This window comes from Budorcas taxicolor, chromosome 13, assembly GCF_023091745.1.
Source record: "Budorcas taxicolor isolate Tak-1 chromosome 13, Takin1.1, whole genome shotgun sequence".
Classification (NCBI taxonomy): domain Eukaryota; kingdom Metazoa; phylum Chordata; class Mammalia; order Artiodactyla; family Bovidae; genus Budorcas; species Budorcas taxicolor.
In genome coordinates, this window is record NC_068922.1 from 31,107,404 (window position 1) to 31,132,603 (window position 25,200).

At 39.1% G+C, this 25,200-nt stretch overlaps 1 protein-coding gene across 1 annotated transcript in view; it reads right to left on the reverse strand.

Moving 5' to 3' along the window:
* Nucleotides 1-25,200, reverse strand: part of CUBN (cubilin) — a 265,197-nt gene that overhangs the window by 87,858 nt on the left and 152,139 nt on the right. The window contains exons 35-40 of the mRNA XM_052651051.1: nt 24,196-24,324; nt 23,090-23,222; nt 9,729-9,934; nt 8,652-8,836; nt 6,470-6,662; nt 5,195-5,392 (exon numbers count right to left, since the gene is read on the reverse strand). Of these exons, the coding sequence (XP_052507011.1) occupies nt 5,195-5,392; nt 6,470-6,662; nt 8,652-8,836; nt 9,729-9,934; nt 23,090-23,222; nt 24,196-24,324 (1,044 nt within the window). The remainder of the gene's footprint in view (nt 1-5,194; nt 5,393-6,469; nt 6,663-8,651; nt 8,837-9,728; nt 9,935-23,089; nt 23,223-24,195; nt 24,325-25,200) is intronic.

Here is a 25,200-nt window from a genome sequence, read left to right on the forward strand (position 1 = left end):
CTTCATCTCCAGATCCAATGCCACTGTTCTAAGGTCATTTGCCCAGGAGTGTGCCTTCACCTGCAGAGTGTTTTTCTTTTCCCTTTTCACTTCTTGGCTGCTCATTGTTTGTTCTGCCATTCAAAGAACACACTTCTGTCCACGTGCAGAAGATGAAAAAAAAGCTAGTGTCAGCAAGTGTGCACTTCAGAAACACCAGTGAGGACTGGGTCACCCCATGGCCCTTTTCCCTTTGGCTTCTCTCAATTTTAAATGTTGATCAAAACAGCTGTTTCAGTTAAAGCCTGAATGGAGCAAAGGGGATTATAACAGACTTGGATGCTTTGACTGGGAAAATACATTGCTTTTTCTCCCCTAAGGCATAGAATTAATGATTTCAAACTTAAAAAATACATAAAAATAGAATGTAAGACATGAGGAAATTGACCCTTTCACTCAACTAGCAAAATGATTCTTTTTTGACATTGACTACAACCTAAAACTCACACATTACTAGCTAGTTTAGAAAACAAGTTCCCGAATGTAGTGGCACAGTATAAATACCTGGCATTCTTAGAGGAGTTCTGACTTCTGGTAACTATGCATTATTTTATCATTCAGAAGTTTATCTGTAATTCCTCTTGCATTTTTATCTTCATTATGCTAGTTTGCTATATATTTCAGCCCAAATCTGTTGACTTAATTTCTAATTATCTGCATCAGAAAATTTTGAAGCTTTATTTCACAAGTATATATTTTATCTTTCAATGAGACTGAGTTGGGTCTATTGATTTTCATTTTTTTTCTAAGGAAAGAGTTAAAAAAAAGGAGGAAAGATGATACTTCCTCTGGGCAATGTGCTTAGAGGAGACTGTTGATAGGAAAAAGGCAGAAAGTTATGGCTTATCATCTAAACACATTTATATGATTGACCTGAGTCTTCACCTACTGCCCAGCAGGAAAGCAAAGATGCTCTGCCATTTGATTTTTCCTCACTATAAATGGGGGAGAGGGGGGGTCTATGGTTGAGGGGATACAGGAGACACAAAAATGCACTTTAGACACCTGTGGGCCTATAATAAATATGTTTGTTTGGTCCAAAAAAATGCTATGAAGCATTTTTCATCAATTGCCAAAATTTAATAACTAGGAAATTCATAGAAAATTCTATGCTTCTTGCATCTTTTGGGAAATAAAACCCATAATGCTGAGCCTGCACTCCTAGTTCAGTTCAGTTCAGTCACTCAGTCGTGTCCGACTCTTTGTGACCCAGTGAAAGGCAGCACACCAGGCCTCCCTATCCACCACCAACTGCTGGAATCTACACAAACCCATGTCCATTGAGTTGGTGATGCCATCCAACCATCTTGTCCTCTGCTGTCCCCTTCTCCTCCAGCCCTCAATCTTTCCCAGCATCAGGGTCTTTTCAGAGAGTCAGTTCTTTGCATCAGGTGGCCAAAGTATTAGAGTTTCAGCTTCAGCATCAGTCCTTCCAAGGAATGTTCAGGACTGAGTCCCTTTAGGATTGAACTGGTTGGATCTCCTTGCAGTCCAAGGGACTCTCAAGAGTCTTCTCCAACACCACAGTTCAAAAGCATCAGTTAGTTCTTTGGTACTCAGCTTTCTTTATAGTCCAACTCTCACATCCATACATGACTACTGGAAAAACCATAGCTTTGACTAGATGGGCATTTGGCGGCAAAGTAATGTCTCTGCTTTTTAATATGCTGTCTAGGTTGGTCATAACTTTTCTTCCAAGGAGTAATAGTCTTTTAATTTCATGGCTGCAGTCACCATCTGTAGTGATTTTGGAGCCCCAAAATATAAACTTTGTCACTGTTTCCACTGTTTCCCCATCTATTTTCCATGAAGTAATTGTACCAGATGCCATGATCTTAGTTTTCTGAATGTTGAGTGTTAAACCAACTTTTTCACTCTCCTCTTTCACTTTCAAGAGGCTCTTTAGTTCTTCTTAGATTTCTGCCATAAGGGTGGTATCACCACATATCTGAAGTTATTGATATTTCTCCAGGCAATCTTGATTCCAGCTTGTGCTTCATCCAGCCCAGCATTTCTCATGGTGTACTCTGCATATAAGGTAAATAAGCAGGGTGACAATTACAGCCTTGACATACTCCTTTCCAGATTTGGAACCAGTCTGTTGTTTCATGTCCAGTTCTAACTGTTGTTGTTACAGATTTCTCAGAAGGCAGGTCAGATGGTCTGGTATTCCCATCTCTTTCAGAATTTTCCACAGTTTGTTGTGATCCACACAGTCAAAGGCTTTGGCATAGTCAATAAAGCAGAATTAGATGTTTTTCTGGAACTCTTACTTCTCCAATGATCCAACGGATGTTGGCAATTTGATCTCTGGTTCTTCTGCCTTTTCTAAATCCAGCTTGAACTTCTGGAAGTTCACAGTTCACGTACTGTTGAAGCCTGGCTTGGAGAATTTTGAGCATTACTTTACTAGCATGTGAGATGAGTGCAATTGTGCAGTAGTTTGAACATTCTTTGGCATTGCCTTTCTTTGGGATTGGAAAGAAAACTGACCTTTTCCAATCCTGTGGCCACTGCTGAGTTTTCCAAATTTGCTGGTACATTGAGTGCAGCACTTTCACAGCATCAATTTTTAGGATTGGAAATAGCTCAACTAGAATTCCATTACCTCCCCTAGCTTTGTTTGTAGTGATGCTTCCTAAGGCCCACTTGACTTTGCATTCTAGGTTAGTGATCATAACATTGTGATTATCTGGGTCACGAAGATCTGTTTTTGTATAGTTCCTCTGTGTATTCTTGCCACGTCTTCTTAATATCTTCAGCTCCTGTTAGGTCCATACCATTTCTGTCCTTTATTGTGCCCATCTTTGCATGAAATTTTCCCTTGGTATCTCTAATTTTCTTGAAGAGATCTAGTCTTTCCCATTCTGTTTTTTTCCTCTATTTCTTTGCATTGATCACTGAGGAAGGCTTTCTTCCCTCTCCTTGCTATTCTTTGGAACTCTGCATTCAAATGGGTATACCTTTCTTTTTCTCCTGTGCTTCTCACTTCTCTTCTTTTCACAGCTATCTGTAAGGCCTTCTCAGACAGCCATTTTGCTTTTTTCATTTCTTTTTCTTGGGGATGATCTTGATCCCTGTCTCCTGTACAATGTCATGAACCTCTATCCATAGTTGTTCAGGTACTCTGTCCATCAGATCTAATACCTTGAATCTATTTCTCACTTCCACTGTATAATAGTAAGGGATTTGATTTAGGTCATACCTGAATGGTCTAGTGGTTTTCCCTACTTTCTTCAATTTAAGTCTGAATTTGGCAATAAGGAGTTCATGATCTGAGCCACAGTCAGCTCCTGGTCTTGTTTTTGCTGACTGTATAGAGCTTCTCCATCTTTGGCTGCAAAGAATAGAATCAATCTGATTTCGGTGTTGACCATCTGGTGATGTCCATGTGTAGAGTCTTCTCTTGTGTTGTTGGAAGAGGGTGTTTGCTATGACCAGTGTGTTCTCTTGGAAGAACTATTAGCATTTGCCCTGGTTCATTCTGTACTCCAAGGCCAAATTTGCCTGTTACTCCAGGTGTTTCTTGACTTCCTACTTTTGCATTCCAGTCCCCTATCATGAAAAGGACATCTTTTGGGGGTGTTAGTTCTAGAAGGTCTTGTAGGTCTTCATAGAATTCTTCAACTTTAGCTTCTTCAGCATTACTGGCCGGGGCATAGACTTGAATTACTGTGATAGTGAATGGTTTGCCTTGGAAACGAACAGAGATCATTCTGTCATTTTTGAGCTTGCATTCAAGCACTGCATTTTGCACTCTTTTGTTGACTATGATGGCTACTCCATTTCTTCTAAGGGATTCTTGCCCACAGTAGTAGATATAATGGGGGCAAAATTCAAGAAGATGTCAAAGACCTCAGAAATCAAAATAAAAATATTTTAGGGCAATCTTTGAAAAATGGAAATGAAAGGTAAGGTGAATAAAATACTCCAGTTTTAAATGAAGACAGGACCTGCCTCTGTACTTGCCCAGTCCTGTCTTACTCTCCTCACCCTGATCTTGACACTAACTGACGACAGACAGATCTAGAACCCATCTGAGAGTTTCCAGTTTAGTTGATCTGGGGTGGGCCACTGAATGTGCATCACTAACAAGTTCCCAAGTGATGTTGATGCTGCTGGTCTGGGGACCAAACAGTAAGAAACACTGACAAGAGGACACAGCCTCCCTCTCCTCCTCTGTTCCATGCAGATCGCAAAGTTACAACTCTGTACATCTTTCACTAAAGCATTAGTCACACCTCTCATTCCCTGTCTAGCATTACTACAAAGAAAAGACGAAAACTATTAGCCCTTAATGCTACCCATTCTGCAGGCTTCCCTGGTAGCTCAGCTGGTAAAGAATCTGCCTACAATGCGGGAAACCTAGGTTCAGTCCCTGGGTTGAGAAGATCCTCTCTAGAAGGGAAAGGTTACCCACTCCAGTATCCTGTCCTGGAGAATTCCATGGACTGTATGGACCATGGGGTCACAAAGAGTTGGACACAACTGAGTGAATTTCACTTTTCAACCCATTCTAGCCAGAGATTCAGTAGACATGGAAAACTGAATACATTGAAATTATAAGTACTTTTCATACTTGGATCTTAAAGCCATAGATATAACACATCAAGATTGATTTCCATAGCCTTTAAACAAGAAAGCAGCACAACCTGGAAACTCAGCTTATAATTTCCTTCTTAAACCAGATGTAATGTTTCCTAATGCTCTCCTTAACATAGTGTGCAGTGTGTGAATTATCTTGCTATGGCAATTTAATATTGTCCTTATGTTCTGTAGTTGTTATTGTTGTTGTTCAGTTGCTAAGTTGTGCCTGACTCTGTGACCCTATGGACTGTAGCCCACCAGGCTCCTCTGTCCATGGGATTCTTCAGGCAAGAATACTGGAGTGGGTTGCTGTTTACTTCTCCAGGGCATCTTCCTGGACCAGAGATCAAACCTGCATCTCCTGCACTGGCAGGCTGATTCTTTACCACTGAACCACCAGGGAAGCCTGTGTTCTGCATAAATGTAGCCAATTCTAGTATCTCATGATTCCATGCAAACTGGATGAAGGCAGTAAACAAGTATGATTATAACGGAATGTAACTAAATATGTGTCAGGGTTGAAAGTAGGTAGTTTTTTGCTTTATTTTACTTTGTGAATGTTTCTCACCGTCTCTTATCACAAGTTTATCATAGCTGCATGTGCTATGAGATTCAATGTCCAGGGAAAGGATGTTGAGTTCCACAGTAGAATCTGGAGCCTGGATGAGCCACATACAGTTGGCGCCATTACTGTAGCTTTCAGGCCAGCCTGGGGAGTAGAGAAAGACTGGAGTATCTCCTGTCTGCAGGAACCCACCACAAGCACCTGCAGAATGAAAAGCAACAGCTTTGAAACAGCGCTGGTAGAAAAGAAGGTAGCATTTTAACTTTCAACCACAATCCTATACTGAAACAACCAAATTCAAACAATTTTCTCAAAGAAATTTATAAATATTTTTACACTAATTCAGATGCTGTGATTTCCATAATTTTTAAAGAAAAACACATTGTATTCTACTCTTTTCACCATCATTTTGCCACTTCACCCAGTTATCCAGTGTCTATTTTTTGTTAAGCATAAAGTAAGCCCATACTGTTGTAGTCGTTCAGTTGCTTAACAGTCTCCCAAGACACAGCTTACTGAGGGAATCTAACATATCTTTAAAGCAGGAAAATAAAATAAAAGCTTACAATTTAGGCCAGCCACCTTTACCTTGAAACAAGACAGTTTACCACCTGCTAAGTACCAAGCAAAGCATTTCTGAAGGCACACTCATAATAACAGAGGAAAAATAAAGGATATTTAATACAGAGGAAAATATTTCTATCAGTTGATCTTTACCTATTGTGTGTGTGTGCCTAGGTATTTGCAGACAAAACTTGCAGAGATCTCTAAAGTGATCTCTAGAAAGTATAACTGTAATGTCCTGTGGGTATCAAACTCTCAATTATCAGGACCTCCCTGGTGGTCCAGCAGCTAAGACTCTACTACCAGTGCAGGGGACCTGGGTTCAATACCCGGTCAGGGAACTAGATTCACATACCCAACTTAAAAAAAAAAAAGATCCCACAAGCCACAACCAACAAAGATGGACAATCCTATGTGCTGCAAGTAAGACCTGGAGCAGCCAAATACATTAATTAATTAAAATAAATGTTTTTCTAAGCCCCTAATTATTATGAAAATATAATGGGAAACCAGCACTTTTTGGAATAAACATGTAATCTTTATGTATTTATGAGATTAAAAGAACACCTGAACATACAGAGGAAGGGTTTTGAGACTGCAATTATTATTCTTATTCATTTGTGTATTTGGCCTTTATTAGTAGGAATCTTGGAGATATTAGTCTATACATATCAGCCCCTATAAAGAATGCCATTTATTACCACACAGACAGACCTGTTGCAATGGTAGGTAAAGGTCCAACAGAGGCATTCATTGCAAACCACTCCAAAAGGAATCCTCTCCCTGAGATCGAAGAATCAGAAGAAAATTGAAATGTCAGAGAACTTCCAGTGGAGCTGAAAGAGTCAGTTTGAGTACCACAGTAGGTTCCAACCAGTCGGGAGTGAATGCCAGCCCCATCGTAAATCTGCATGGAAAAGACAGAGAACAAAGCACTGGACTTAGGGAATTGCCTCCATTTTCTTCATAAATAGAAAGTCAAAAGGATAACCTATTATAATTTTATCATAAATAAGCAAACATTACCTATAAGTTTAGAAAAGACAGTATAATGAAATACAAAATATGATTACAATTAAATTTGTTTTAAAATTATTTTTCATTCCTGCAGAATTACACTAATAAACATGCTCCATGTGATGTAGCTCACTATACAATTTACAGTAAAGTTTGTGGGTAGAAAAGTAACAACCAAGATGGTTGCACGACAGTGCTTACTGAATGTGCTTTGGGGCCTCAAAGGGAAGAATTGGGAAGAAAGGGGAAAAGTAACAAGAAAAAGGACAAGTTTCATGAGAGAAAGTGGACAGGTGTCCTAAAGGAGCTCACTTGTCTACAGGTAAGTAAAGAAACAGAGTTTCTTTCCAAAGAAGTAAAGAAGCAGAATTGGCAACAACAGAAGAATCACAGCTTGCATAGGTTCAGCATACGCAAAGCTCAAGAAACCTCTTTCATTTGGTTCAAAATGTTAGATTACCTAGTTAGAGATATATTTTGTGACAGTTTCCAAATACATAGTCTTGAGCACGTTTAGTTTTCTGCACCCATGAATGGATGCTATCCAATTACACTTTACGTCCTTCCCTCCATCTTGTAAATAATTTGAATAAATTTGTTATAAGTGTTACTATAAATTTCTTAATTGAAGCTGTTATATAAGTTCAGATTTCAAATTATCTGATAATTCTGTCCAACATATTGAGCATCTATCAAGTACTGGATCCTATGTGAAGCACTGAGGGCCTAAAATGAATAAGATGGCATCTTGGCCTTCAAGATTCTGATAGTAAAAAAGTCAAATCCATAGAAACAGGAAATAGCGTGTGGTTGCCAGGAGATGGGCAAGTGAGAAATAGGGAGCTGGTCAAAGGGTACAAAGTTTCAGTAGTGCAAGATTAATAATTCTAAAGATGTAAAGTAGAGCAGTGTGACTATAGTTAATAACAGTTCATTGTAACACTTTACATTTGCTAACAGGGCAGATCTTATGTGTTCTCATCATATCAAAAATAAAGAACATGGTAATCGATGTGATGTATGTGTCAACTAGCTTGATTGTGATTATTATTTTATAGTGTGTACATAAATGAAAAGACCCAATTGTACATCTTAAATATACACAGTATTAATTTGTCAAATATATCTCAGTAAAGCTGGATGAAAAGTAATCTGATAGTGCTTCGGGAATTGGTACAGTAGCGAATGTCTGAATGGCAATGATCACCACAACTTTTATACTTAAATATAAGTACTTATACTTATTTTTAAATGATTGTTCAAATTTTTAGCACTCTAACATAAGAATGAACAGGGTCAGTTCAGTAATGGGATATAAAATAGGATAAATACTTAATTAAGATAAATATACATGCTTAGACAAGCCCACGGAGAAGGCAATGGCGACCCACTCCAGTATTCTTGCCTGCAAAATCCCATGGACGAAGAAGCCTGGTAGGCTGCAGTCCATGGGGTCGCTAAGAGTCGGGCACGACTGAGCGACTTCACTTTCACTTTTCACTTTCATGCATTGGAGAAGGAAATGGCAATCCACTCCAGTGTTCTTGCCTGGAGAATCCCAGGGAGAGGGGAGCCTGGTGGGCTGCCATCTATGGGGTCCCACAGAGTCGGACACGACTGAAGCAACTTAGCAGCAGCAGCAGCAGACAGGCCCAACAAAAAAATTACAATAATGCTGGAAAAGGTTAGCTACAGAATCAAAACTAACAAATGAAATACCAGAATTACCATTGTTTGGGTAACCTAGCGGGGTTATTCATGGTGTAGGGTAGACCATCCGCTATGATTTGCAAATGCTTAATAGACAATAACTTGTATCTGTCATTGCCAATAGCAATTCACCAAAATGTATAAACATCAATTGCTCTTAAAAACTCACCTTCAATTTGTCATAATAGCAGTTAAGTGTGCCCTCCATGTCCATCTCCAAGATTGTGGCATGAATAACTTGAGATGCTTCCACATTCACTATCCATTGGTAATTGGAGTTGTGGGGGTAATTTCCAGGCCACAAGGGAGAGGCAATTTTCCCATGCGTTCCCACAATGTTATCATTGCCAAATACTAGGAAGGAAAATAGGGTGGTAAATCAGACCTACTTAGAACAGCTTTTTAATCAAATGAAAGAGACAAAAGGCAAGGGGTGTTGAAAAGGATGAACTTTTAATTGACTGCAATTTCTTTTCTCAAAACTGAAAGAAATACTGCTTCCCTTGTGGTTTCTCTGCTATCTATTAATTCCTTGGAGAAGAGTTGATATTGTGAATGGAATTCCATCTCCTTGGAAGGCTCCTCAGTGTGAAAACAAGCAATAGCTTCTCATGTAAAATGGGTTCCCAGACCCCAGGGGACCTGGAGACAAGGGAAGGGGCATTACCAGCCCTGTTTTATAATTTTGGTTTATTTTATTTTGTCTTACAAAAGAATGAAACATATGTTTTAAAATTATAAAAGAGAAACTGACATTTTGAATCACATGTAGAATAACTCATTATGAAAAAGCTGAGTTAGAAAGTAAAAATATTTCATACTTTATCTTATTAGAAAAATATCCTGTTATAACATCTGAGCACTTAGGAGTACCTTAAAGTAATACTAAATGTTTTTAATTAGAAGACAATAGAGTTTATGGCATCAAATGAAACACATTTGACATAAGAATACCAAACTGAAACCAAAATATAATTTTAAAAAAACTCTCTTAACACACTATCATAAAAAAGTTTAACTTAAAATTAGGCAGACACTAGAGCTTAAAAGAATGTTAGAGCTACTGAGAACGTTCTCCCTGGCTCTTTATGAGCCATTCGTATATAATTTAGTTTTTCTAATACAATATAAAGTAATTCCACAGAGACAATAAATAAATTGTTCTTAATGCATTACTGAAACCACTGCTATCCTTCCTAGTTTGTAGGACATCTTCTGGAAGCCATCACTAAAACAACCGACTCACTGCTGGCAAATGCAGCCTGAAAGCCCACGCCACTGCCCGAGCCGTCGGAGACAAATCTGATCCACAGGATGTGCCCGAGAGCAGATGAATAATTGAGGGGGAGGGCGTTGCCACAGTATTGTCCCACCAGGCGCCCAGTGGCATTCCCTTCCCGGATCTCCACAAAATCTCTGCTGCAGTCCTGAGATTCCTCCAACTGGAAGGCTCTGATTGGAAAAAAAAAGAAAAATTAGGGGTTAAATAGATCAAATAAATTTGGGGATTCTCCTCAGTTACTTGCTGAGTTGATCTGTTCACTTGTCAAATTTTTTTCTTTAATTTCAATCAAGTGTCCTTTAGGTAACTCAAAACATTTATTTTACTCCTAATGCAGATGAAAAATCTTACATAGAATATTAGCTAAATGAATCCATCAATTTGTAAGATATGTAAATTTTAATCATGTTAAACACAATGGTTTAAGATGAAAAGATCTTGGAACAATTTGTCATACACACACACACACACACACACACACACGTTAAAAGAGAAAATTAGATCAAAAAATACACAAAGGAAGAATCAATGTTTTCTGCACAAATGCAGAAAAGTGTTTGATAAAACTGAAGATCCATTCATCATAAAAACTCTAGAAAATTAGAAATAGAGGGAAATTTTCTCACTGGATGAGAGCTACCCACCAAATATCTATAGCAAATATACTTAGAGGTAAAAGTTTTAAAACATTTCTTTTAAATAAGATATAACACAGAAAAGCCTGTTCTCATCACTTTGTTAAACGATATACTGAAGGGTTCTTCAGGGCAGTAATTCAGGGAAAGGGAAAATGGCTGTAAGAACTAGAAGGCAAGTGCTGCCAACCAATATTTAAGAGCACTCGCTTATTCATACATATCCACCAAGTGCCTTTTCTAGGCACTGAAGATAGAGAAGCACACAAGATGCACAACTTTTGACATTCTAGAAAATAGAATGGCTGCTAGATAAGATAATAGGCAAAAATTAATATGGTTTCCTTAAACCAGCAAACAAAAATTTAGGGACTGTACCTAAGTCAACATTCATACAACAAATACTTGTCTCTGTATTATATTGGGACACTGGGACAAGATAATGAAGAAAATAACGTTCCTTCCTTTGGGAAACTTATATTCTAGAAGTAGATAATAAACAAAGAAATAGAAATACTGTGAGGCAGTGATAAATTCTAGGAGGAAAAAGTGTAGTCATTAAGGAAGGTTATTTTAGGTAAGGTGGTCAGGGTACATCCATAATTTTTAAACAGATGCCATTTTTAATAGCAATAAAAAATAAGATGCCTAGGAATAAATGTAACAAAATATCTATAGGACTTTCATGGAAAAAATATAAACTTTTAGTGAAGGATCTAAAAGGAGACTGGATAAATGGAGAGATATTCCAAATTTAATATGAAAAGTCTTTAAATAAAGATTCTTCCAAAATCAATCTATAAATTTAGTACAATTTCAGAAAAATCAGGAAGCATTACTGCACTTATGTAAAGAATAAAACAGAAAGCAATATTATGTAGTGTGTATGGAGACAGGTATATGGCATCACTGACTCAATGGACATGAGTTTGAGTAAACTCTGGGAGTTGGTGATGGACAGGGAGGCTTGGTGTGCTGCAGTCCATGGGGTCGCAAAGAGTTGGACACAACTGAGTGACTGAACTGAACTGATATATAGACATAAAATATACATATAATAAAAGTATATAAACTTGCATAGAGGTGATAAACATAAAATTGAAAACACCAGTTATCTCTGTGATGAGAAGGTATGGGAATATGGATGGGGAACTTTTGCTGCCCTGTAATATTTTATTCATGTAAAATTATTTTTAAAATAAAAAGGTAATTTAACGGTTTTTTAAGAAGTAAATGAAGTGAGTGCACACTATTCTTTTTTCAGAAGTAAAAAATTTTTGCTGAAAAGGACAGGATAAAGAGAAGAAGAAAGAATGGCTTAGCAAGATTAAAGAAACTGTCGAACTTCCCTGGTGGTCCAGTGGCTAAGACTCTGCATTCCTGATGTGTGAGACTCAGGTTTGATCCCTGGTCAGGGAATTAGATCCCACATGCTTCAACTAAGGGTTCACATGCCAAAACTAAAAAAGATGCATGCCACACTGAGACCCAGTGCAGTATGGCAAAACCAATATAGTACTGTAAAGTAAAATAAAGTAAAAATTAAAATTAAAAAAAAAAGCAGAGACATTAAAAAAAAAAAAAAAGGAAGAAAAGAAATTGTTGGGAAGGGGGAAAAGTTCTCCAGAAGAGAAAACTTACTTCCCTGCTGTGTATCTTTCAAGTACTGCTCAACATGAGCAGGATTTCCCATGACGCCGGTAAGCCAGCGCCCTTCAGGGCCTCTGTCTCAACTAACAGCTTAGGATGCTTCAGGAACAGCTGACTAGCTTGGAGTTACTGGGACCTCACGCCCCACTAAGGGATCAAATGTATCAGGCACACCTCTGAGGCTTCATTTTTAACCAGAGGACAGGAGCAAACTGGTCAGCTCCGCTCCATTAACAGCTTGCCAAACCAGATATTAGCATTGGTAGGTCTCCAGCAGGACAGTGAGTCTGTGCCTCTCAATAATCCCATCAAGGTGGGTTATTACCATGTAGATCACTTGGGTCTATATTTCAGGCTGTTTTCACAGACTTCCCTGGTGGCTCAGTGGTAAAGAATTTGCCAGTCAACGCAGGAGACTCAAGGAGTACTTGGGAGGATCTCCTGAAAAAGGAAATGGCAACCTACTCCACTATTCTTGCTTGGGAGATTCCATGGTCAGAGAAACCTGGCAGGCTACAGTCCATGGGGTTGCAAAAGAGTCGACACAACTTAGCAACTAAACAAGTGAGGTAACTGAGTAGCAGAAAAAAACAGGAAAGATCCACATCAGGCTAAATGAACCACACATTTGTCTTGTCTCCACTGTCTTCCTTGACAGTTTAATGCTTCATGAGACAGTTTATATCTACAATCTATCTCAATCACCAACTGAGAGTTGGTGATGGACAGGGAAGCCTGGCATGCTGCACTCCATGGGGTCGCAAAGAGTCAAACTCGACACGACTGAGAGATTGAACTGAACAATCAGTTTTGGCAAATAATTGTTCTGAATCTATCCTTAGGATGGTTTTCAAGTTTGGCTCTTAAATTTAGGCTCAGTTTTATTGCCCATAATATTATCAACAATGCAAAATATGCTAAAATTGCATTCTGATTCTCATAAAAAAGAAAAGGTGATTATTTTTCTCTACAGGTGATTTACCAAAAACAGAAAGTGTTTAGTCACTCAGTTATGTTTTTGAAACCCCTTAGACTGTCGCCCATTAGGCTCCTCTGTCCGTGGAATTCTCCAGGAAAGAATACTGGAGTGGGTAGCCATTCTCTTCTCCAAGGGAATCTTCCCAACCCAGGGACTGAACCCTGGTCTCCTCCATTGAAGGAAGATTCTTTATGGTCTGAGCCACCAGAGAAACCCAATTAACACAAAATTGCCCCTAAATCTTTTCTAGTGAAAATGTTGCATGTGGTCCAGCAGCATTGGCATCACCTCAGAGCTTGTTTGAAATGAAGCATCTGGTCCCAACCAGCTGAATCAGAATGTGAATTTTAATAAGATCCCAGATGATCAACGTGCACATTAAAGTCTGACCCAAGGGTCCAGAAGATCACTAAGTGCTCGGTTTTTCTGTTTTTGTACCAGACTCGTGTAATCCAATGCTAAATGTCACAAAAGGCTTTTCATTAGAAACAATGTTAGGATATCTTTTAGAATCAAATCTAACTTTTAAAAAAGTTTTATTGTTCTTGGAAGTTTCTGTTTTAGGCCAGTTCATTTTATAAGCAAACCTATCTTCTTTCCAAAATTTTGGCTCAGGTCTGCTAGTAAAAATATGATGTGGAACAAAAATAGTATGATCTCTGTTTCTCATTATCTCATTTTGATTTTTGAACCGAGATCAATCACATTGTAAAAGGACTCTGCCAGCATGAAATACACTTTCTGCTAATTCCTTTAAACATCTGTTTTATAAAAAAAATTCTTTGGGGGTTTTATTTTCCCCCTCCTTTTGTGTTACAGATTCAACCATAATTCCTCCAGTTCTTTTTCCTACTCAATTTCACCACGGTATCCACAATCCAAACCCCATGTTTTAGAACTTGACATATTCCATATGCTTCTCCCCCACCCTAGGGGAATGCCTCCAAGTGCCCATCTGGATATAGTTTAGACCAGGGCAGAAATAACTCGGAGGCCTTGCCATAAAGCCCTTCTCATTATCATCTGCATAAAGAGGAACATCTTGTATTCCACAAATTATACTTTAAAAATAAAACTCAAGCAAGGAAGACAAAATAATCAAAGTTAACTTCTCATGGATGAGAAGAAAAAAAGATGAAGCATTAGATTTGTTAATACAATAATCAGGATTTACTGTCTATTAAAGAATAAAATGGATGAAACTTGCTTTTTGTGTTTATCTTCTGTCCTCTTGGGGGAGAGCTCAGTGTTGTCCATTTAATTTTTTGAACTGCCAAACAAGACACTTTAGAAATGGCAGGGTGAGAGAATTAACATTCACTGAACATCAGGCGTGCATCAGCCCTGTGCTGTACATTTAAAATTTAACATATCTAATCATAACCATGGCCCTATATGGATAAGATTATCCCCAAAGACAATATGAATCTCTCTAGGTTTTAAACAAACAGCTTCTTGACATCAACTTCTTAGTAACTTAACAAAAAATGGGATCTTGTCTGTCTTGAACATTCCCAGTACCTGGCCCAGTACCTGATAACTGCTAAACATCGGACTGTTTAAGATCGTGAATGTGGTAAGGACAAAGAGGAAAACAACAACAACAACAACAACAAAGCCCTTTAATTTAGCAATTATGAAGCCTAGTAATCTATGTGAAGGACTTGGGACTTACCATAAGAACAATGTTCACATTTTATTTATTCTTGGCTATAAAGCATATATTATGAGAGTAAATTGTGCTTTATATATGAAGCATCTAACATATGTGTAACAAATGCTTACCTGTATAAAGTAGGGGCTTAATAAATGTTGAATAAAAAATACATATATATATATGGCTGTATGTGTATATATATGTTTATATATATATATATGTACTTATATTTCTTCCCATACAAAACTTTGTGCTTTTTGTAAAGATAAAAGCAAAGAAAACCTCTTTCCAATGTGACAACTTAAACTTGCATTGCCTTTCAGGTGCTCAGAGGGTGTCTTTGTTTTGACACAATGCCAGTTGGGCCCTAAAGAGACATTGACTGGTAGGCTAAAAAAAAGTAACTAGAGATAGTTGAACATGGTCCAGTAATAGGACTTCTCTTTCATTGAAAAAAAAACATCCGTTCTTGATGCACAGAATGGCATGTCTAGAAGAGGAGCAAGGTTTTTGGAATAAACAGATCAGTGTCCTCAAAACCATCCTCTTCTCTCCGCAGTAAGTTAGGTATTATATTCTTTTCAAAACAGAATTAGTAATATCAACCAAAGCCCAATAAAACAAAAACCTTTTAGTTTTAAAAACCAATATCTTATTATCCAATATTTATTAAGCACCCATTACCAGTGTGGCACTACCAGTGTTACAAGTATTTCTCTACTGAACGATTAAAAAGCCCCATTTCACTTACCATGTCCTTTGTACTATCTACGTCTAGAAAATACATTATTGCTATTTAATTTAACCTAAGATCATCCAGAATGTGGCAGGATCCTACTGTTGACTGTATGTCCATACTTCATATTTAAAGGGGCTTTTAGTTCAATGAGGAACATAAGAGTGATTTTTCATTAATTTCTGTCAAAATTAGTATAAAGAAACCTCAATTATAAAGAATGGAGAAACCAGAAGGAACTCTCACACCCCATGATGGTAGCTGAGCCCAACAGGAAGAAGAAAGAAGACTCCTCTCTCTGCTAGCATGGACTCAGCCAATAAAAGTCATGGATTCTGTTGACTGCCCTCCTGGCTTCCTTTTCTCTCTAAAAAAGTATCGTCCTCCTGCTGGGCAGGGACTTGCAGTAGATCACTGCAGTTGTACATCCTGAATTGCAGTTCTCTGCTGATCCTGGATAAGCCCATCTTTGCTGGAGGAACATGTAGCATTCTGTTTACTTCAGATCCACAGTTTGGTGGTTCGGTAAGCAAACAGGTATGGCACCCACAATTCAGCCCATTGTCATTCACTGCTTTTCTCACCCGATCTGGAGTCTGAAGATCCTTCTCCTGGATCTGAGCTCACATTCTCTTTGCATTTGAAGCTCTCTAGATTTTATTCAGAATCTATTTTATAGCTTCATCTTTCTGGTCAGTGCTTTACTCTGTATGCAAGTACTCACTTGGCACTTCTGTCTGATTTGAGATCAGACTGTTTCAGTTGAAACAGACTAGCCTTTGATCCATTCCTTCGGGAGCAAGGGACATTTCACTGAAACTGTGCCTGTTTTTGTCCAGCCTTCAGCCTATTCCTTTGCAAAGGGCTAGTCTCTGGAAATGTCTAAAAAAGCCTTTGGCCAAGCTCCTCTAGGAACAAGATATTTCCTCTGAATTGACTGGTGTTTTAGGCTTGTGAGCTATTTGAACTGAGATGCTTATGCTGCAAAATGTTTGAAAATTGTTCTTTTACTCTAGAGAAAAACCTCTGAGACATCAGAGCCCAGTTAACTAAAAATTGTGAGAGTACCTTCCAAACAGAGACTCTGGCAAATCTGATGTTTAAGAACTGAAGTCTTTCCTTATGCACATTTCTAACTAAATGGGCCAACCTGACCAAAGGCGATTAGGATCTCAATGATCATTATGATGAACTTTTGAAATTCCCAAAGTTGAAATTTTTTTAGAAACAAAGAGGACGACAATAGCTCAAAATTTCCAGAAATTAGTGGAATGCTTACTTTGATTGGTATTTGGAAGCTTCCCAACATTATCAGGAGTCTAGAATTGCTTCTTTACAAAGTAAGATTTTAAGGAAAACATGAGTAATGAGAGATAAAATGGCTCCCAGTGCCTCAGGCTCCTCTTCTTCAGCTTCTCTGTCTCAGGCTCTGCCCCTGACATCATCTGGTCTCTCTCTTTTGGCTCTTCATGGGTTCGAGCCCATCTCCTGGGCCATCTTCCTTCTTCCTAGCTATACTGTCTCCTCCTTCTCTGTACTGTCAGTTACCCTCATGCCAATTCTCTTACCAAGCTTCCCTGTTGAAACTATTCTCATTCGCTTTTCCTCTGAACTTGTTGGAATGTCTGTTTAAAATTAAGCCTTCCAAGAATGCAGAGGCTGAACTGTTAATTTTTTGTATTCCCTGAACCAAAGCTGAATTGTGAGCTATAGTCAAAAGTTTTCCCAAAGTAACTGAGGATATTCACAGATTGCTGGAAAATTTTAATATAATTATTTAAACTTGTCAACCTTATATCAGCTAGTTCTTATGCTGGTCAGTGAAGGCTAGGATCAGCATTGGATGAAAACTACTAATTGAGGGAAATCCTGAAAGGTTTCTAGAATTACAGCTGGGAGGCCAGCCTGCTATCATTATATGATCAGGCTCAGGCAATCCCCGGGAGGCTTCATCACATTGTTCCTGGAGTTTCTCTAAAACCTGCTGATTGGAACAAAATCCAGGCTCACACACAAAAATCTGATGAAACTGTTCATGATTATTACAATCAACTTCACATCATTTTTAAGGAAAATTCTGATATCCTTTTAGATGTTGATTTCACCCAGGTAGCTTTTAACACTATGTTTATTAATGGGCTGAACTGGGCCTTTTCCCTTCTAGTAACAAGGATCAGGATGGATTTAGCTAATGTGTCAAACCAGCTCTCTCCAACTCCAAATGAGTCACCTCAGAGGAAGACTGCCAAAATTCTTAATCTTCAACCCCAGCAAAAGAAGGCTCTTAAGTGAAACCATACCCTACTAGTATCTGCTATTATTGCAGAGCCAGGACATTGGAAAAGAGATTGTTACAAATCTAAGTGCTTCAGACACCTTCAGCCTGAAGCACTTCTAACTGGCCTTCTAACTGGCCTTTCAACATCCTCCCAGTTTACACTGATGGGGCTCTAAGGAACTGCAGGAATTCTTCCTAATCTTCCCTCTTAACTTGTGTGGAGAAACATTTCTTTAGATTAGGAATGGATTTCTTCCAGTCCTACCTGACCCCAGAGCCACACTCTCGGTGCTCAATTCCATTACTCTTTTAAAAAAGCCCCTGCCTCAGAGAACAGAAACAGTTCACATAGTGGGGATCTAACGAGTCTCCGGAGGTTCCTGTCTCTGAACCAATTCCCTTTTGTTTAAGTCCTTCGGAAGATGCATGTGCTTTTCCCTTGGTTCTTCTAGCACTACCCATTTGTCAGGTCAAGACATCTTGGAGAAGTGCCATGCTGGAATATTTTTGTCCAAGAAGGGGGAAATAACTCAAGATTCTGACAGGAGTCATCGAAGTAACCAACAGGGGAAATTAGATGACCCTTTGACACCTTCAGTCTTCTATCTCTGCTGGTTCTAGAGCTGATTCTGGAAATACTTACCATTTGTCTCTATTGAATCAGCTACCACCTTCCTTATGGGCAAAATCTCTAACTGATGTTGGCAAAATTCACAACACACCTCCTATGAAGATTCAAGTAGACCCCTCAAAACCTCTTCCCAGAATTAATAAAAAGTCTTTAAATTCAAATATTCTTCAAGACACAAAAACCCTACTAGGAAGCTACAAAGCTCAAGGTTTCATTATCCCTTGTACTATCCTTTGAAGCATTCCCAGTTCACCAGTGACAAAAGCTAAAGGTCAGATTTATCTAGGACCTCCAAACAATCAACAGCACTGGTATCCTTTTCCATTGTATGGTCCCCAACTCTCACATGATACTGATATCAGTCCAACTGGAAGCAAATTCTTTACTGTAATTGATTCATGCAGTGCATTCTCTAGCATTCTGGTTGATGAAGCTAGTCAATACCTTTTTGCCTTTACTTGGTAAGAAGAACAACTCACCTGGACAGTAACACCTCAGGGTTTTACTCAGAGTCCTTGTTGCTCAGGAATTGTGAAGGCTGGTCTGGATCATACAAAGTTCTCTAGAAGTTCAACTACTTAGCTGCAACATGTGGGTGATTTGCTTCTTCATGCTGCATCTCAAGCCTCACAGGAAAACTGCATCCATGTGCTAAAGCTTTCAGCCTTAAAGGGACCTAAGATCACCAAAGGAAAACTGCAGTCTGCCCAAATCCAGCTTTGATATTTAGGGTATCTGCTATCAGGACAAGGGCTGTACCTAGGTCCAGACAGACTTTGTGGTGTCCTACATTTCCCAAAACCTGAAACTAAGCACAACTATGAAGTTTTCTCTAGCTAGATGATTATTGCTGAAACTGGATTCCAGATTTCTCTCTTATGGCTAAATCTCTGTATGTTTTACTCAACAATAACATCCTCAACCCAATTTTAAGAGGAAACGTGATAATATAACCTTCAAGGCCTTAAAGGCAATTTGATGAACTCACCTGTCCTTGGGCATCCCAATGATCAGATTCTCTTTTCCCTTTTTATACGAAAAGCAAGAGAATGCAACACTGACACATAGAGTATCACGGCCAGCAACTGGCCCCTGTAGAATGGGGATATCCCCCATGCCTTACAGTCGTTACAGTCACTCCTTTTGGTTAAAATTACGAGAAAATTATTGTGAGATTCCTTTTAACTGTTTTTGTATCTCATGTGGTAGAAGTTCTGAATTCTCATCACATTCAACCTTTCTCAGTCCTTTTGTTAATTATCTTCACATAACTCTTTTACATTACAAAGCCCTTAACCCAGCTACTCCTCTCCCTTCCATCACCAGCAAAGTCCCTCATGATGCTTAACACTGATGCACCACCTTCGGACTCCTTGTGATGATCTACAGGAAATTCCACTGTGTGATGCTGGCTTTTCATGGTTCACTGATGCTCTCATTTAAAAGGTGACAATGGCAAACATACGAATAGTTCCAGGTATGCTTTTATGGGGCTTCCCCGGTGGCTCAGTGGTAAAGAAGCCACCTTTAGTGCGAGGGATGCAGGTTCAATCCCTGGGTCAGGAAGGTCCTCTAGAGAAGGAAAGGCAACCCACTCCAGGATTCTTGCCTGGGAAATCCCATGGGTAGAGGAGCCTGGCAGGCTATAGTTCATGTAGTTGCAAAGAGTCAGACACGACTTAGTGACTAAACAACATGCTACTAAGACTCATTTTGCTGTTGCTGAGCAGCATCCTTACTTAAGGCTACTTTGGCCCAGATTGAATTATATGCTTTAACATGGGCTTATACTTTAACACTTTAACTGGCTTCCCTGGTGGCTCAGAGGATAAAGCGTCTGCCTGCAGTGCATGAGATCCGGGTTTGATCCCTGGGTTGGGAAGATCCCCTGGAGAAGGAAATGGCAACCCACTCCAGTATTCTTGCCTAGAGAATCCCATGGACAGAGGAGCCTGGCAGGCTACAGTCCATGGGGTCGCAAAGAGTCGGACACGACTGAGTGACTTCACACTCACACACACACACACACACACACACACACACATACACATACTTTAACCAAGGATAAAACTGCTAATATTTATACTGATAGTACCTCATATTGATAGTAGCTTTTGGAGTAGCTCATAATTTTGGAATACTGTGGGAACAATGTGTCTTCATTACTAAGCAATATGCCCTCCTTATTTCCAGGGGCAAAAAAGTTTTAAATGCCTCCTCTCAAGTTTAGGAATTATTGGATGTGATACTTTCCCTTGCCACTTTAGCTATTATTAAGATTCTGGGACATTGTGAACCTGACTCTTTGTAAGCTAAGGAAAATCACTTTGACAATAGTTTTATAAGCAATGCTGCCCTTAAAGGAACAAATAGCAACCAAACTTCTGTCATGGCCCAAAAGGAAAATTAGAAAAACTGGCTAGAGAAGCCCAGAAACTGGCCTCAGAAAAGGGAAAATAAGATTGGAAATTCAATTATTGTTGGTTTGATAAAAAGAGAAAGCTCTGGTTCACATCAAATAACAACCTATTGCTACCAGACACTCTAAAACTCTCACTCCCCACCACTGTGCATGCATTAAACCATTGTTCTCCTGACAAGATGATTGCCTTCATGAATCAATATTAGAGAGGAAACATTAACAAGGCTGAGAAAAGTGCCTACCTCACTTGTCCCACTTGTCCAAAGTAGAACTAAGGGAAGCCTGTCTGTGCTGCTCCCAGACATTTTAAATTGCCTAATGGACCATTCAAGCTCTGGCAAATGGATTTTATACAATTTCTTCCTCTAATGGATATAAATATGTTTTAGTCATGATCTATATGTTTTTACAGTGGACTGAGGCCTTCCTTTGCAGACAGGCTGCTCGCTCTTCTGTGGCAAAAGTCCTTTTGAAAAGAGGATCCCTACCTGGGGAACTCCTCTCAGACTTCACAGTGATTGAGGCAATCCATTCTACTGGCCAGGTACTCTGACAAGTCTGCTGTTTGACTAGTTTTACAGCACTTCCACTGTGCTTACCACCTTCAATCCTCTGATTTAATTGAACACCAAACAGCATCATTAAGACTTAGCCAAATTTATAGAAGCCCTCCAAACACCTTGGTCAAAAACATTGCTATCAGTCCTTCTAAATCTTGGATCCTCCCCTTTTGAAACATATAAACTCTTATCTTTTGAGATAGCCCCAGAATTTCCAATGCACTTGGCTCTCACTTATTTTAACCCACAACTGGTAAAAAGAGAGATATTCCAATACTGCAAGGGATTAATTGCTAGTAAAAGTAACCATGTTTTAATAGCATAATCTTTTCATAGTGTACCTTTGAGAGATGAAGACATTAAGCGTTACATCTTGAAACCTGGAGATTTTGTCTATTGGAAAAGACTCCTCCAGAAGAACTCACTTCATCCTCACTGGAAAGGCTCCTATTGGGTACCTCTGACCAACCCTGTGAAACCAAGCTCTCAGGAATAGACTCTTGGATTCATATGGTTCACCTAAAGAAATCACTGAACCCTGATTGGACCTGTACATCACCTGGTGACCTGAAGTAAAGATTTTCTGGAATTGAAGCAGATGACATCTGATTAGACAGTTCCCCGAGATATCCAGACTAGGCCTGTTAGATGTTTGTTGCCAAACCTCTGATGATGATATATGGTTTCAGACAATCTCCAGTGTCTATGATCTTGATATCAAATGCACTTCAGATTAAAAGTACCCGAGCATTCTCCCTCCCACTCCTCCTAGTTATACAAATGTGACCTTAATAGATTTCCAATCTGTGCACTTTCGCTCTGACATGAGATACTATACTAGGAAAGGTCCTTCTTGACATGGACACACAGAAAACTGCTAAAACTAGAAACCCTGATTCTAGATCAGCAATGCTTTCAGAAAAATATTATGATCAAAAGGGGGAAATGTAAAAAGTTAATAAATAGAATCTCAATTAAATAGAGTCACATACCAAAAGGGGGCAGTCTCATGCCCTGCAAAAACAGAAGTGTCCAACAGGAAGAAAAAAGACCTCTCTTTCTTCCTGAAGGGCTCAGCCAATGAGAAGAAAGTTTACAATAGCCCTTTAACTTCCTTTTCTTCTCTATAGAAGTGTTCTCCTTCCCTTTCTATATAGGGACTTGCACGTGGCTCACTATGGTTGCAGGCCTCAAACTGCAGTTCTCTGATGATTCCAAATAAACCCATCTTTGTTGGAAAAAATGTCTGACAAAAATACCTATTTTTGTCAGGCCAACAGTTTCAAATACTTCCAAAATCCTTTTCTTGCCAAGAGTAAGAAGAAAAAGTGGATTGCGGTGGAGATAAGGTGTATGAGTAAAGAAGGCTTAATTGAGACACGGATTTCTGCTGGAAGAAAGAATGATAGTGATTCTCTGGAAGAGTCTAAGTGTTTCTAAGTTGTTTTTTTTTTTTTTTTTTTTTTTTAAAGATAAAATTAATGTTATCTGAAGATAAGAATTCCAAAAACTAAAACATGCCGAGAGCTCAGGCATGTATTCTTGGTAATTGTAGGCAGGACTCTAAAACCATTCATAAGAGAAGTTTAATGCTATTTATAACCTAAACGATGACTACAACAGAGGAAATAAGCAGACTTCCTTGAAGTTCCCACCATATTCTCTTAACAGTTGTTTGGACACATATGCTATTAGCTGTCCATCCTATCAGTAACATAGCTTCCTTCCTGCAGATTCATTCTCACTGAAACAATACACTATAAAAAAAAGGATTTACACAAAAGACAGCTGGAGCTGGTTGCCAGGGGAACTGACGACGTTCCAGACACACTCCACATTAGCAGGATAAACTTCTGGGTAGCCAGGGCTGTTGAAGATGCCTTCAGCCATGTGGAATATCCCACCACAAGCTAGAAGAAAAGAGAAACAAAGTGAGTGGCAGAGTCAATGTCAAATACAAGACGCCGTAAGATAGAGAAAGAACACTGGAAGAGCTGTTAGGAGCATCAAAGGATGTACTGTTTTCATTTCATAATAAAAAAAAAATCCACGGCATATATAATAATCAGGAAAGATTCTGTGGCTTGAAAACTAAAAGCCACTGGTTATGGTGGATTAGAATGAATCCCTGTAGTTTCTTTTCTAAAAGCCCTTTCTTCCTGTGAACTATAGCTCTATGTAATAAAAGACTCATTTTAATCCTCAATATTTCTGACCAGGATGATTTTCACCCCTGGCCTAGAAAAGAAAGCAATATTTCACCATTTCCTTCTCAGGAGAGCACTGAAACCTGCACAGATCTCCCAGGCATTCTAAGGCTTTTAACAGCTAATAATGAGGAAGCTGACAAGCACAACTATCCTAGCGTACAGCCTCTTACTGGGTGCTCCTCTTTCCCTTCTCCCCATGTGCAATGGTCCATCCTGCATACCTGAAGACACCCAGCCCTGCCTGAGTGCAGCCGGCAGGCCAGGGAGGCTGAAGCATGGCAGCTGTCCACCGGGTAGAGACACGGTTGGACACTGTCCATCAGGGGCTCCCTCAACAAACGTATCAAGAAGGAGAACAAGGACACACCAACAAGCAAGTGACCCAAGATCATTCCAACCCAACCAATTCTCCCCACCCTGAGCAGCATTAGTCACAATAGTCAAGGTACGGGAGCAAATGTCTGTGAATGGATAAGGAAGATGTGGTACAGAGTTCACAGCTGTTAGAATTTATAAACATGTTAACCAAATTTGAAAGACAGTAAAATGAGTCACAGAGGTGATCTATGAAACTAGCTCAGAACACAAAATGCAAAGGAATCCCAAATAATAAATCAAGGATTTTCTACACATTCCTCTTAACCTAATAGCACCGCTTGCTAACATCTCTTACCTGACGTGGATGCAGCATATGTGGCGTGGAAACCACCAAAATTCACTGTAGAATCTGAGACGAACTTCAGCACCAGAGCATTGCTGAAGGAAGTGATAGGATGGGGCAAGGAGGGGCCACAGTATCGGCCTAAACAATGATGATATTGACAAGGAGAATGAATGATGATATGCCAACATGTATTCACTAAAATCACAAGAGACCAAAGCAAACAAAAGGAACCACTACTAGAAAACCATTTAGATCAGGGTCAGTGTTTGGGGTGATGCCTGATGATTCAAAATAAACTGTGAACACATTTATAAATATGATAAAGACTGTGAGGGGAAGGTAAGAGAAACACAGATAACTTCCAAATGTAACTAATGCTAAACTCTCCAGGGCAGTCGGCACCTGCACAAAGAAGCGGGCTAATACTTAACAGCAATACACAATAGCTGAGACACTGTGGATGTTGGAGCCAGAACACCTGAATTCACCTCCAGGCTCAGCCACTTACCAGCTATGTGACATGAGTCAAGTTACTCAAGTTCTCTGTGCCTCAGTTTCCCACTTGAGAAACAGGTACATGGATAATAATGAAATTCTATGTAATAAAGGTATAAGAATTGAGTTACTATTTATAAAGTTCTATTTATAAAGTTTTTTAATAAATAGAACTTTATAAAAATAGTACTATTTATAAAGTTTACTATTATAAAATTCAGAATAGTGCTCAGTGCAAGGTTATATAGGTGTCTGTTAAATAATATATCCTTGACCATGGTCAAATGCTTACAGACAAAATCACAAGGAATACAATCAGAAGTCCACAGAGAGCACTTGTCAGTTGCCTACTATCGTCTCAGGCACATTCTGGGTACTGAGGATACAGCCATGAGCGAAACAAAGCCCCTTCTCTGATGCGACCTGTTTTCTACTGCAGGATAAGGAGCGTGAGTGACAGCGCTCAAATAGGAGTGACTCATAGCGAACACCTAAACGAGTGAGTGAGTGAAAGTCGCT